We start from the raw sequence: 15,037 nt of genomic DNA on the forward strand, positions 1-15,037 counted from the left end.
GCTCTAATTTTTTTCTTCAAATCAAAACTTTCATTATTTTTGCTTTCTGAAGGATTGTACGTATAATTTTTTCTCTTCTGAACCACGTACTAAATGTCAATTTCAGTTTCATCAATCTTAAATTTATCTCAACAAAACTTATGTGAGTGTGTGTGTACGTGTGGATGTTTGTGTATTATCTGCAGCATATATTAACCATTTGCTATACACCTTATTCGTACGAATGAACGTAAAATAAACCCGAAATTTCTTCGACAAACATCTGTCCATTGCCGTATTTGTATTTGTATGCAGTGCACATCATCTTAAATAACACGTTACACGATGTCAAGCAGGCTTGTTTTCGCGACAATTAGTGTTCCCTTTTCATACCGTAATATCAATGTTAAGGTTTTGAAATTATTCATATAAAATAATTAACATAGATGTTGAAAAATTGACAATGGGATTTCAAAATAATTTTGGTTTGTGCGTGTAAGAACATTTAGCTGTATAAGTTTTGGCAACTGTAAAAAATTATTCAGAAATAAATAATTTTTAGCGTGTTTTTTAAATTTTTTATTTATATCATCATCTGCACTTTGCAGCAAGTCTTAATATGATTAAAGGGAATGAAAATAAATAACGGAAACGATGACGAGAAGAATGATGTTAACATCATAGTGATGGTGGTTAATTTTAAGCAACAGACAAATGTTGAATTTGTGAGCAAGAATCGAGAATGTCTGCCTGTATATATATATGTGTGTGTGTGTCTGTTTAGGCGTGCGTGTGTGTGTGTGTGAGTGTTTTATGTTAATGATGGTCATTAAATCACTTTTCGGTCCGTACAATTGTTTATATTGATCGTAGATACATATATATTCAACTTTTCAAAACTACTGGTGAATTTATAATGAACGGTGGGTTATAAAACAGAATTATTGTAAGAGTAAAATTTATTTTACAAAATTTACTTTTTTTTTGTTCATGGTTTGTATCTTATTATTATAGATGTTTTTTTAACAGTTAACATTAGCGAATGAGATCCTATTAATAAATTAATTCACCAATTATTAATAAACTAAAAACATAAAGTTTTATTCACAAAAAACAACCATCTAATTTTAATATGCCACAACGATTTTCTAAAAATAAAATTTAAATTCAAAATTATGAACAACATCATTTTGTTTATATAATCACACACAAATAAACAAACAAACAAACATCCGCACACATGTTAACGGTTATAACATAAGTTCTGTGTGTGCAAAAATAAAATGTGCAGGCTCACAACATTGGCAAATTAAACTGCATCACAAACTCTATACGGTGCCATGGATTTAATGATAAGTTATATTTCTATGACGCAGAAACTAAATTAGCAAATAAATATAAAAAATATTTAAGTGATTAATCGTTATTAATGTTTTATCATCATATCAATTTCAAGTTTTTGTTAATAAATAATGATAGATAAAAAAATAACAAAGAATTTGTATGATGTTAGTGAGATTGTTTTTGGGAAATAATATCATTTTCACATTTTCAATTAGAAATATCCAGTGCAAATATCAACTCAAAAGTTTGTTCAAACATTTTTCAAACTAAATTAAAAATATTATTGAAAAACTTTTTTCTTTAAATTGAAAATATATTTTTATCTGGTGGTGCACTTCAGATATGCACAGATGTCATATCTCGCCTGTTAAGGACAGAAGCTCTGGAACCCGTTCGCGGTTTTCCACGGGGATCCATCTCTTCTTCGTCCTCGTCATCTTCGCCGCTCACATATATTTCGTTCAATGAAATTTGCGATTCTTTGAAGATTATTAGTTTTATTTTATTTTTATGTATGTATTTATAGTTTTTATTATTTGTTTTGTTATTTAGTTAGAATGCTATTAATTTACGGAACGTGAAAATATAATGTTTTATTCAATAAAGAAAAATGTCGTAAATTTATTAAGTTGTAAAACAATCAATATCTGACAGTTATTGTTAACAACTTAATTTTTGTTTTGAAAACTGATTAAATGAATTGAAGGATGGTAATGTTTCGTACTTTTAAATGGAAGAACTCGATTGCAGTTTCGTATTTTTTTTTCTCTCCGCCAGTTCTTCACGGATGTTTTGCTGCTTGAATAAATGTGAAAGCAAATTAGTCCTAAGATATCTGCTGCAAGTTCAAAGAACTCAACGATGGTCAGTATTGAAAAGCCAACGTACAAACCAAGTATGCCACCAATGTCCGAGCTGAACTGCATGATCTGTCGAGTAGGCACATTTTTCAAAATTGTATAAACTTATTTGAGTAAATGAGAATTTGAATATAAAGTAATCAAGCAACTTCGTAAGCCGGAGATTCGTCAATGCTTGTGTAACTGAAATCCTGAAGAAAAACTACAAATTGTCCATAGTCTTGGCTGTCAGATTTGTTCAGCTCATTGAAGAGCGTTAGGTAGTTTGGCGTTTGTGCCATTTGAGCCTGGTAAAATTTTCAATTTTATTTAATAATGAGTTACATGAAACAAAGAATAATTAAAAGAGGCTGATGTTATGTATTCAGTCTTTGAAAAAAGTTTACTTTGTTTCTAACGGAAAGTCCCTAGAAAAAGTAAAAGCTGACAAAATAAATGGTGTGAATAGTAGTAATCGAAAAGTTCTTGGTGCTAATAAGTAGTGAAATTTTCGAATAAATAAAATGCTGTAATACAAATTATATCAATTTGACGAGATAAGTATCTGATTAGAAGAATGTTGGTCAGAGTACTCGGAATGTTATAAACTTATGCTACTGAACAATATTTACGCTATTGCGTAAATTAAATTTTACTTACCAAATAATTCTTGGAAGGCCAAATTTCTCTGCTTATAACTGGCTTGTACAATGTTTCGCTATCAACGATAATTAATATTTATCAAATAAATAAGTTAGATATGTTAAAAAGTTTTCAATTTATTGAAGAAAAAAAAATGTTGGTCAAAATTAGTCAAATAATAATCGTGTAACTAAATGAATACACCTAATTGCAAGCATGAAAACGTTTAAACAGAAAAATATGCTTTTTGACTTTAAAAAAACATTGAAACAAAAATTCATAAAAAAAAGAATGAAATTCGTAAACAACAAACAGCAGCAGATTCATTTCTATGAACCTGCAGGGAACAGTGCAATCAGAGCTGCATGGAAGATTCTCATTCTCGTAATCACGCCAGATTTTATCAACACACGCGGCTTCATTGGAAGAAAAATGTTCATTAATGAATGAACGCTTAATTAATACCAAAAAGTTAGTTGCACTTGTTTAAGAATTTTTCAAAGTTGAAATAATCGAGCAGATTTAATAGGAAATAGGATTGGATAGAAAATGTTTTTCCATAAAACTTACTGATAGTCGAGTTGTCAGCTGAGCATGGGCGAAGGTCGGTTCTGCTGTTTTTATCAGTTGGAGGCTTGGGAAATTTGATGTCCACACAGTCACAATTTTGTATTATTTGATCGTTCAAGCACGTGTATAAACAGCCCTGTATAATTAACAAGTTGAAATTAAATTAAATAGTTGACTATTTAATATTTCTTGTAAAGTGAATTGAAGATTATTAGAAACCTTTTCACAATAGGAAACATTATATAGCTTTTGGTACATTGTTAAATTTTTATCTGTCTGATCTGTGCTGCGACAGTTTCCGTACAAACCATTTATCTTCTGTGTTTTAATCTAATAACAAAATAAGGAATTATTATTTCGTAATGTTTTTATATTCTTTCAACAAGTTATTTTTATTTATTTCCTTCTATACCTAATTTATATTTTTGTTTTCAGAAATGTCATGGCTTAAAAAACGGCCTTCAGTACATTTATAAAAAAAATCGTTAGTTCAATACTTTTACAACAATCTAAAAAAATTTATTTTACCACTTTAAAATTCAGTAACTCCAAATTTTTTACTTCTACTAACTTCTAACTACAAACCAGAAGTAGAAAGTTATTAACCATGGTGACTGCAATATGAGTGAGTGCATTGGGAGCGACGAGAATGCCTTCATCTTCAGGGAAGGGCATGCGTGCAGGGTCATGGACGACCACTCGCAACCCTGCCGACTGCGACATTTGCCCGACGTATTCCTTTTGCTCAACGTTGAACAAAATGGACAGGCCTAATTTGGTTCATAATGAAAAATACGCTGCGTTTAGCTATTAAAAATTAATAGATTAGAAATTATTATAGAAACCGTATCTTGGTCCAGCTTTTCTTGACATTCTCATGCTAGAATTTTCGTTCCAACTCGTTGCAGAATTAAAAGTGTAACAATTTCCATGATAGTTGTTTGAAAAATATTTGAAATCCGTGTGTGCTGAATCAAATGAGAATTAATTTTTAATTAAACTTCACAATATTTTATTATTTTAATCAATCCATTTAATTGATTTATTTTATTGCAGAGCATTGCCGCCATTTTCTTGTTACGCATTTAGCTACCTGATGAATTTTGATAACAGATACGTAATGTAAACTCTATTTTACTTTCAGGTTAATTGTGTTGAAGTTAAAAAATAATATTTCACACAAATAACTCAATTGCGATAAACTAAAAAAATCTTGAACACATAAAATTAAATACTAATCTGTAACACATTTGCCTCCAGCGTAAACACATTCAACGACCATGTTATCCAACGTGTGACCTTTGTCCTTCTTGTCTGTGAAATTCATGCTACTGAACTGCTCCATGACCTGGTTGAAGAATTTGAAGTCGCTACGTTGCTGCCGACCGTCCGGAGTGAGGCCATCATACTGACCACAAACTAACTCGAGGCAGGTGTGTTCGTTCATTATTCATTCGTTGTTTATTCGTTACTTATTTGTCATTGATTCAATACACGATGAACGCACAATGGATGCATGCAGTTAAAAATGCTTACTAGCGTGACAAGCCAACTGATTTATAAAAAAATAACATATGTAAGGTTAGGGGCCATTCAAGAACGATGTCACGTCTTGAGGGGGAATGGGGAAAAATGTTGTGGCATTTTGTAGCAAAGTAAGATGGAGGCAGGGGTGAAAGCTTGTGTGACGTCACGATGTTTTTTATTGTGAAATTATGAAAATCTTGTTACAAACATTTTGTCATGGTGGTGGGTTTAAATTTGGAAGAGTTTGGGACAGTGGGAAGGAAAAAAACAAAAACACACAAAAAACGCGTGACATCCTTCATGGTAGTTTTACAGTTGCGTATTTTTAATACTATGATTTGCGAAAAAAAACTGTTTGGAAAACATCCAATACTTTACAAATATTCATTTGTGGAACATAAATAAACAACCAAATTTATCTTTATAAAGTCTAATAGAGTGAAATGATTAGGTAACTTTTTTGCTTGCATTTGAATTTTACACCGCGATAATGATATACCTTATGAAGATAAATAGTTTGCGTTGTAATCTAACCCATTGGTAGGGTCGTAGTGTTAGTGTTAGTTGTCGAATTTTGAAAAACATTAGTTGTGTTTGACGCAGTTGATGAACTATTTGGACTGGCAGAGGCGTTGCTGACTGGATTGATGCTCGTGCCAACATTAGGCGTGCCACCACCGGCTGGGTTACCACCACCACCACTCGGTGTACCACCACCACCACTACCACTCGCTGTTGGGCCGCTAGGATTGTTATTAATAGGAGATAGTGTAGTTGACATTAAACTTTTAGGGGAGGTTGAAAAGTTGTTGTTCGAAGAAGGAGGGTTTGTAAGGGGTATGGCACCACTGCCGTCTGGATTCGGTCCAGGGCCTCCGTTGCAAGAAGAACTTTGAAATTGGTTAGAGTATGAAGTCATCATTCTCATCATGGGTTTGTCGTTTTTGAAAGAAGACAATTTGATTGCGTTGTTGTTGCAGATGGTCACCGCCGGGAACACCATGCTTTTGTTGTTGTTCAACTGAACTGCTACATTCACTGCAAAGTCCATATATTTGTCGCCTGCATTATTTTATTTACAGCACTTCATCATACAGAGTTGATGTTTTTAATTTTTTTAATTAAAAAACCATCTCAAAGAATAAATTAGAATCACAGATAATAACTGACGCCCAAACAAAACGAACTTAAGAGGAAGGCATTGTAGCAGAGACCACCCAAGCATGCCAACGTAGCAACCAACCACAATAATTTCTTCAACAGACCTTAGACGATGAAAATGCGTTTAATTAGTTTTTCATTCCTATTAAAAAACTAACAAAACGATAATAGCTCAATAAAATATCAGAATAATTTTCAAAATAGTTTAACGGGTTGTTAATTTTTTAAATTTAACTCGACCTACATATATCTCTGCAATAAATATCTTCTTTCATGAATAATTTATATTTAAAAAAGAACGAATTGTTAAAGCACATTAATTTTTTTTAAATTAAATGTTTGTTAATTTAATAAGGAACTTTTTAATTTTTACCTTTAGCTCTGCCAAACTGTGGGAGGCCATGGGACGTTGTGGCGGATTGAAAGGATTCCCAGGTTGTCACTAGGGATAAGTGCAGGTTGATATGTGTCGGATCAACTCTCGAGTTGGAGACTGCGTGTTTCAAATCGAAATTATTTTTAATTCCGTTCGGATCCATTTTAGCGTAGCTGGCGGGTGCGTTAATAAAATCGTTCATTGATTTCTTGTCGGGTACGTTTATATTTGTGTAGGATTGCATTTTTCTGTCTTATCAAGTTGAACTAATATTCGGTTCAAACCCGTCTCTTTTTTTAAGGAGGTCTGAAATTTATTACGACTTTTTTAATTTGTGTTATCACAACGTTGAATAGTTGACAAATATTTATTGTTTGTTTGATAGTTTTAAAAATTGTGGTCAAAAAATCTTTCAACTAAATGAAAGTAAAAATTAAGCTGAGCATTTGATGAAAAAATATTTTTGGAATGTAAAAAACCCACAACCTATATTACACCTGCTTTTGTATTATTTGTTTAAATAACTTTGGTTGATTTATTGATAATTAAGGTTGTCTCAACTAAAACAAATAAAAAAAAACAATTAAAATAATTATAATCCAGATATTAACAGTAACATATTTGTTAACACCAATTTAAAAGTATCACATTATCGCAAAATCTTATATTAGCAATATTGCAATAGAACGTGCCAAATAATGAAAACGCCAGGCAATTACGGAAACGCATGACGAAGGTTACAAATGGACAGATAATGAAGCAATATCGATTAAATTTTTGGAATGCATGCACGTTACTAATAGTACAATATACAAAAAAAAAGCATTACCAGACGTTGACACGTTGACAGCTACTAAATATGTTTCATTTACAATGATTTTTCTACAGAACAAAATTTGACATTAATGCAACAATACCATACAATATCGACTGATCTCTGCAATTATCATCAAATTATTAATTAATCCCATCTTCGTAATGTCATCGTCAAATTATCACTGCGCGTATAAATAATTTTTGAATAAAAACGTTTAAGGTAACTTAAAAATAAAAGAAATATGCGAACAAATAATAAATTTAGTTGTGTCAAGAAATATGTATTGGTAACAAAAAGGTTATTGTTGTATAATATTAATACATTTTAGTGTACGCAATGATTTTGTTAACATTTTCATTTATAGGCATCAACAGGTTCCAACTTCGTCAGCATAATTGTCGGAAATGTTGTCACAAGTTTCCAATTCCACTGTTTAGTAGGATGAATGATCGTGAAATTATTCCCAACATATTCATCAGAATTATCATTTATTTAGAATCATCAATCCATGATCAATTCACATTAACTGCTAGCTTTCATGCCGTCGATAAATGCATGCATGAATATGGACAGGCTGCTCGTGAAAATTTGTTTTTTTTTGTTGGTTTTCCAACGTATTCATCAGAATTGTTGAATAAATTGGAAATTGATCTATATGTTTTTAGTGTTAGAATGCACGGTAGTTTGTTTTAGCATGAAACAAAAACATTTTAGAAGGAGTGTTAATGTTGATATTTCAACATAACGTTATTGCAACGTCAGGTTGAAATGTACATGGTAGTTACGTACAAATTTCATACCTTCTATTAGAAATACATCAAGCTACAAACTTAAACTATGATGGTGTGTGGTAGGCTACTGGATTTGATTTTTTTATATGTTGGCCATATTTTTAAATTTGGTAAAATTTTTGGTTATTTAGTATATTAGTACCAAGAAAATGCCAACACCTTAATGTAAAATTTCATTTTTTATACTGGCTAAGAAATTCCTATCAATAGTTTCTTAATCGGACCACCCATGATTTGGTGTTAATTCGACTACATTTACTAAAAACTTTAACAATTTTTTAAACAATTGAAGTTCAAGAACACAAGTTTTTTCAAAAATCACAAAAAATCATTAATTTCTGAATGTTAGCATATATTTAAATTTATCAAGAAGTTGTCATTTCAGTTTCATGTAACACATGAAATATTCAAAAAGGTTTATAGTGCAGTGAGAATTTGATACTAATAAGTGCATAAGCTGAATGATTAAAAATATACGTTCCAAAAGTCAACATCTAGTATAATAATGTTAATAGAAAGTTTCATTTTAAATAAGCAATATACACTAAACAGTATATAAACAGTTGATTCAACATTTTCATACTTTTGTCAGCATCGTAAATTTTAACTTTAAAAATTGATTCAATTTTCATTTCAATTTTTTCCATCCTTGCACTGATATTTGCTTTGCTCGATGTCAGATAAAAACTGGTGTCATATTCAGCAAGACAGGTGCTTCAGGTTTTGAACAGACAGCTTCAATGTGCGGTTTGACAGTATGATCAACTTCTTCTTCACTGCAAGCAAATACCGTGTTCACTGAGCTGTGAGAGGCTTTGACATGATAAGTTTTAAATACGCATATAAATTTACATATACACATGCATTCATATATGCAGTAATTTATGAAATCTACCGAATTTCTAACGTTGGATGGTTTTTAATTACATTTCTCAATTTTTCTAACCAAATTCTTGTCGTTATTATTTTTTTCTATTAAAGTTAGAATAACACACAGTTATCCAATTCATTCTCAATTATCCCGATCTTTAAATAATTTTAAATAATAAACATTACTCTTATTTTACTTGTTATTTTGGAAGTTTTGTCATCGTGACCAATTTTTCTTCCATTCTCTTTCCTCCACTTTTTGACAGAGTTTTGACTTTTGAGATAAATCTGGTAACCAATAATTCCCAGTACATCAACCGCAAGTTCAAGAAACTCTACAACGGTTAATATAGAGAAGCCAACATACAAGCCCAATATGCCTCCAATGTCGGAGGTGAATTGTATTGTCTTTAAAAATGTTAAAAAATATCAATTAATTAAAGTTAATGCTAATGCCGTGTGACGTAATATATAGTTGAAAAAAAAATTGAATTCAACGTCGAGTTGATTTCGTATATGAGATTTGACAAGTGAGTAGTTGAAACATAGGTAGACGAATGACGATGAAGTTATTGGTGATCAGGCTTTAGTTGAATGTGCTGAGTTGTAATGAAGTTATAATTTTGTACATGACAAAGATACTGTTTTTTTGCTAAAGACTTAACTAAAAATGAAATGTTTTATTGACAAGTGAACATGGAAGCAAAATATCGGTTGAGTTTGTCATCACAGAGTGAATTAACGAAAGACTTTGAAGATTTGCTAGCAACTTTAGTTTTATTGACAGTTTTCAAAGAATTTTGCTACAACATCTACTATCATTTAGTGATAAGTTAATAATAGAGGATGGGGATCAGCGCAGCAATGTTTAATGGGCAGAAGTAACAGTCATCAAAATAGTTTTGTACAGCAGCGTCCTCAGGTTATTAATTGTGCCACATAATAAGAAGGAACTAATAGTATAAAACAACTCATCAACTGGCTACCGAGAATAAAATCATATTCCACTTCACCATTTTAAATAAAAAATCAGTTTCCAAATTACGAGCAAAAAAAAATTTTTGACCAATGAATGAACGGATAAAAATTGAGTAAACTGAATATTCTGAAGTTCTATTTCAAAATAACCTCATAATCAGGAGATTCTTCAATGTTTGTGTAGCTGAAATCTTGAAAATAAACAAGAACCTGCCCCATACTCCTCAGGTTATTTAGTATATTCCGATAATAAACATATGAGTCAAACATAACAACCTGAGAACATAAACAAGTAAAATATAGCGGCAATGTTTATTAAAAGCACAAGTGCTTACACAAACCTGGGTATGCCGGCAGGCGTATTTAAAAAATTGAATTAAAAAAACTATGAGAACAAGCAAATAAAGTTAACAATAAATAATTCCAAAAAGCGATGGTAAGATACATAGACAATGTAAAATCAATCAATCAATCAATTAGATTTTAAAGCGCCATTTCCACGATGTTCAGTGAATTGTTTATACATATCGGTCTTGAGATCCGCTCTGAAATTTGTAAGTGATGGAGAAGTAGTTAGAAAATATGTAAGAAACTTTCATAGAAAATGGCCAGAAAAAGCAAATGTTGCTTAAGCATAAGAGTGTTTAACACGACTTTAAAAGAAGTAAGAACGATAAACTATAAAGTAAACCAGTGCGTTCATGTTTAATTAATATATCTAATATATCTGATAAGTACTTTGAAAATAATTCAGATTGAGAGCAAATTTAAAAAATTATTCTATATTTTATAGGTAGCTAGTACAAGAGAACAAAATAAAGCAATATATGAGAAAGGATAGGAGTACGAGCAACTAGACTAGTAGCAAAGTTATAACCTTCACTTAAAGGATAGAGTTTAGATTAATGAAGACCATAGTAGAGCGATTTACAAAAATCAATCCTGGATAAAACTAATGAAGAAACAAGTTGGAGAAGAGTAGGACCGTCAAAAAAAAGCAAAAGCTTTTTATTTTACGTAGATAAAAGTGAATGATCAGAAGAAATACTAATAAATTAAATCAAGAATCAGGAAAAATGGTTTTCGAGTTTATCGCCATGTAACTAACGTCAATTTTTTTTCAATACATTTAAACTGGGTTTTATATTAAACGCATATTTCTGACTACACCAAACTTCACTGATTGTTTAGCGTCAATGAACTTTGAACTTTATGCCAATTAAAAATGCTTTTAACTTGATTCTTCATTATTTGCAATTATTATTTTCAAGAATATTTTAGATGCTAGATTTAAAAACTATATTATATTTTCCATTTAATTTGTAAATTTTACTTACATAATAGTTTTTTCTCTCTCAATATATATGAATAACTTTTTGGTCACCGACAAAAGAAAAGGTTTAAATAATATGCGTACTTATCCAACTTGTGTGTAATGCAAGTAACTCATTAAAATGTATGTTACCCAGTAGTTCTCGGAAGGCCACATTCCATTGCTAATAACCGTCTTATACAGCGTCTCCCTGGTGTTAATATTTATTTGTGTTAACGCACATCTAGACAGACATTAACAAATTTACAAATAAATATCGACCGCTGTCAAAAACAGGAGTATTTTAAATCATGTTTTTTTTTATTATTAAACGAGAACAAATTAAATAAAGATTATTCGGAATAAAGTTATTCGGAAAATAAAATAATTATTTCAATGAATATTTTCAGACACATATTTTAAATAATCTCCAATATAATTTAATACATCAATAAACTAAAATACTATTAAAAAAATTTAAAATTTAAAGTTTAAAAAATGGTAAAACATATGATAACCGCCGACAACAAGGATGAAAATATTTTCAATAAACCTGCAAGGAACAGTGCATTTAGAGCTGCACGGGAGCATTTCATTTTCATATTCATGCCAGATTCTTATTGAGCAACGTGCTATATTTCAATTATAAATGACGATAAAATAAAAAAAACGTATTCGTTATAAATTTATAAAATATTTTCAGCTAAAAACAATACGAAAATAAAATTTAGCGGTGGATTTGTGATGAAAAAATTACTTAATTTTATTAGTCTGTAAATTTAAAAAAAAATTGAAATTTAGTTGTTCTGTAATGATATAAATTGTAATACTTACTCAAAGTATCATTAAGTATAGAACATGGTTGGAGATTAGTGTTATTGTCATTATGTATAGGAAATTTGATGTCCGCACACTGACATTGTTTCATAATTTCTTCATTCAAGCATGTATATAAACAACCCTGGCATTAACAATTTGTTGAGAGATCATGGTTTCAAAAATTCAATGTTTGTGTTTTTTAATTAAATTAACAAAACTATTTTGATTTTTTTAGAATAAATAGACCTTTTCACAGTATGAAACGTTGAAGAGTTTCTGATACAAAGTTTTACCAACACTGGAATCGTTTTCAACGCTGCAATTGCCGTACAAACCATTTATTTTTTTGGTCTGCGTCTAGAGGTTGAATAAAACAAGTTGTAAATGCATTATTTAACCATTTATTGTGGTCTACCTCTAGGGCAGTGCACGCCCCAGCGGGAAACAATTTCATTTTCGAGGGAGAATGAAATTGGCTTTACTGGTTAGGGCGGTGAAAAAAGATTGTAGTTACCTAAGACAAGTTGTATTGCCTTATTTCACCGAAGTAGTTAAAAATTTGTTTCTATTTTACTTTTATCAATGGCATAAAATTCATTGTGAACTTAATCTTATTACTGATTACCCAAAAAATTATATTTGTCAAGTACCATTGTGAGTCCAATCTGAGTGACTGTCCATGGAGACACAAAAATACTCTCATCTTCAGGGAAGGGCATGCGTTTTGGATCATGAACAACCACTCTTAAACCTGCCGATTGTGCTACTTCCCCGACGTAATCATTTTGCTCTACATTGAATGTGATGGACAAACCTGTTATCACGTCGTAATACATTCATTATATTCAAATCATCAGATTTATTTCAACGTTCAACTATTTTGACCTGGATAAATGCAACGCCCTTCAAATAAATATTTGAATTGTTTTAGAAAATCAAAATGAACATGAAAATGTTGTCTTAAAAAATTAAATTTAAATTATAAAATAACGAAACCAGTTTAAAGCTGTGATTACCATAACTTGGACCAGTTTTTCTTGAAATTTTGGAAATCGCACCATCTTGTCCACTCGAAACAGAATTGAAGGTGTAACAATTTCCGTAGTAGTTGTTGAAAAAGTACTTAAAATCCCTAGGTGCTAAAAAATCCAAAAATAAAATAGAATAAAAACATAAATGAAATTCTTGGGAATTTCAAAAAAATCTGTGTATTTATTTCGATAAAAGATAAATTTGACGTTATGCTAACAAGAAACGTTGTCAGCGATAAAATTTCGAAATAACAATTCGTTTATACTGCTCTTGGTGGCGTAGCCATAAATTTGCCGCTAGGGCATTGAGTTTTTACAAAAGCAGGAAAATAAAAAATGCCATTTTATACAGAAACTAGAAAACTTTTCCTATGGAAAGCATCAGCCGTGATTATTAATTATATTTTAAAATGAGACTTTGTTATAATTAAAAAAAAATCGATTCTACTAATCTAAATCACACATATATCCCGCAAAGTTGCAATCATAAACTAGTTGCTCAAGCTTGTGACCACTCTCCTTTCTCTCAGTTGCGTTCATCCGCATGAATAGTTCCATGACCTGGTTAAAGAGCTTGAAGTCCCTGCGTTGTTGTATTCCACCAACTTCGTCGTCATATTCGGTGCAAACTAATGAGAAGAAATTAGTTTAAAAATAGCATTTTGTCAATAATTTTCTAGTTTCATATTTTTACTTTGAGTTTTGGTTGTGTATTGAGATGAAGTTTCACGTGTGGTAGTCAGAGGAGCAGGTGTCGACGTTTCAGTCATAGTGCATGTCGAGTTGCTATTTTTCAATTTGTAACTTATTAATATCTCTTGAAGTTTGCTATTGGCACGAAAAGATGACAATTTCATTGGATTGTTGTTGCAAATAGTAACTGCAGGGAACTCCATGGATTTAGCGTGGTTCAACTCTACGGCTACACTTACGGAGTATTTCATAAATTTGTCACCTGAAGTTTTTTTAAATTTTATTTCATAAATTTAATCAATTTCAATAACAAAATAAAGTTTTTCCATGAATATGTTAGTAAAAGTTAATTTTTCTGTTGTATAACAACTTGAAATAAATTGGTAAAATAATAATTAGTAATTGGTCTTGACAAAAAGTAAAAAAAAGGATAAAGTAACAGTTAACTTGGATGTAATGACCAAAAATAAAACATTTTGTTACCTAGTAAGAAAGCATTGTAACAAAGGCCGCAAACGCATGCGAAGGTGATCAGCAACCAAAACATTTTCTTCAATGGACCTTACAATTTTTTTTTCAAATATATAATTTTAAAAACATATAATTTTATATACGTTTAAATCAAAAAACTAGGAGCAACAACATTTTTAAAAATTAATATAAAAAAACATTTAAAATCAAATTTTTATATTTTGTTAAAAAATTATTTCAAAAATTGTCCTTGCGATTTCAAAATCACATGAAGATATTTTGAACTTTATTATTAACCTATTCATTGTTATTCAGTTATTTTTCAGATAAAATTCATTATGAAGCTTATATTATTTATTATTTCATTTCTTAAATCCTACCCATTCGTTAACAAAATCGCTCTACCGTTTATTTGTGCAATACCAAAAAACCCGCAATAAAAACCTTTGGCACGACTGAAGTGTGGAAGACCGTGAGAAGTAGTAACATCTCGAAAGGCTTCCCACGTCGAGATTAACGACAAACGCAGATTGCTAGGTGTGGGTTCATTGTCACCATTGGTGCCATTTAGGATGAAACCTCCATTCGAAATCTCGTCACTTATGTCTATATTGCTGGTGTTAATGTGGCTTATTTTGTTAATGTTAGTATTCTTTCCCGGCTTGATTGATGTTGAATTCTGCATTTTTATTTATGTTTCAAATTTGAGATGCAAATTTCTACTATTTTAGGCGATATGAAGAAATTTCTTTAAATTCGTAATGCTCCAGCAGTTTAAAAAATTCATGATCTGCAAATTTATTCAAAAATTGTCTCA

The 15,037-nt window shown here is 30.7% G+C and overlaps 3 protein-coding genes across 3 annotated transcripts; all 3 read right to left on the reverse strand.

Annotated features, from left to right (window-relative positions):
- Positions 1–1,659: 1,659 nt before the first annotated feature.
- On the reverse strand, positions 1,660–4,821 carry HELRODRAFT_168363 (hypothetical protein; the record flags this gene model as incomplete). The annotated part of the gene is made up of 10 exons (XM_009014227.1): positions 1,660–1,802; positions 2,048–2,252; positions 2,333–2,470; positions 2,823–2,880; positions 3,142–3,220; positions 3,375–3,510; positions 3,594–3,704; positions 3,960–4,144; positions 4,220–4,342; positions 4,623–4,821. 10 exons carry the CDS (start codon positions 4,819–4,821, stop codon positions 1,660–1,662), a joined length of 1,377 nt encoding a protein of 458 aa, XP_009012475.1.
- Positions 4,822–5,430: 609 nt separating this feature from the next.
- Positions 5,431–6,682, reverse strand: HELRODRAFT_168364 (hypothetical protein; the record flags this gene model as incomplete). Its single annotated transcript, XM_009014228.1, has 2 exons — positions 5,431–5,963; positions 6,436–6,682. 2 exons carry the CDS (start codon positions 6,680–6,682, stop codon positions 5,431–5,433), a joined length of 780 nt encoding a protein of 259 aa, XP_009012476.1.
- Positions 6,683–8,722: 2,040 nt separating this feature from the next.
- HELRODRAFT_168365 (hypothetical protein) lies at positions 8,723–14,905 on the reverse strand (the record flags this gene model as incomplete). The annotated part of the gene is made up of 9 exons (XM_009014229.1): positions 8,723–8,859; positions 9,114–9,324; positions 10,045–10,170; positions 12,272–12,382; positions 12,676–12,839; positions 13,042–13,164; positions 13,569–13,685; positions 13,751–14,011; positions 14,665–14,905. 9 exons carry the CDS (start codon positions 14,903–14,905, stop codon positions 8,723–8,725), a joined length of 1,491 nt encoding a protein of 496 aa, XP_009012477.1.
- Between the last annotated feature and the right edge of the window lie 132 nt (positions 14,906–15,037).

Source organism: Helobdella robusta (genome assembly GCF_000326865.2).
Source record: "Helobdella robusta unplaced genomic scaffold HELROscaffold_13, whole genome shotgun sequence".
Taxonomy (NCBI): domain Eukaryota; kingdom Metazoa; phylum Annelida; class Clitellata; order Rhynchobdellida; family Glossiphoniidae; genus Helobdella; species Helobdella robusta.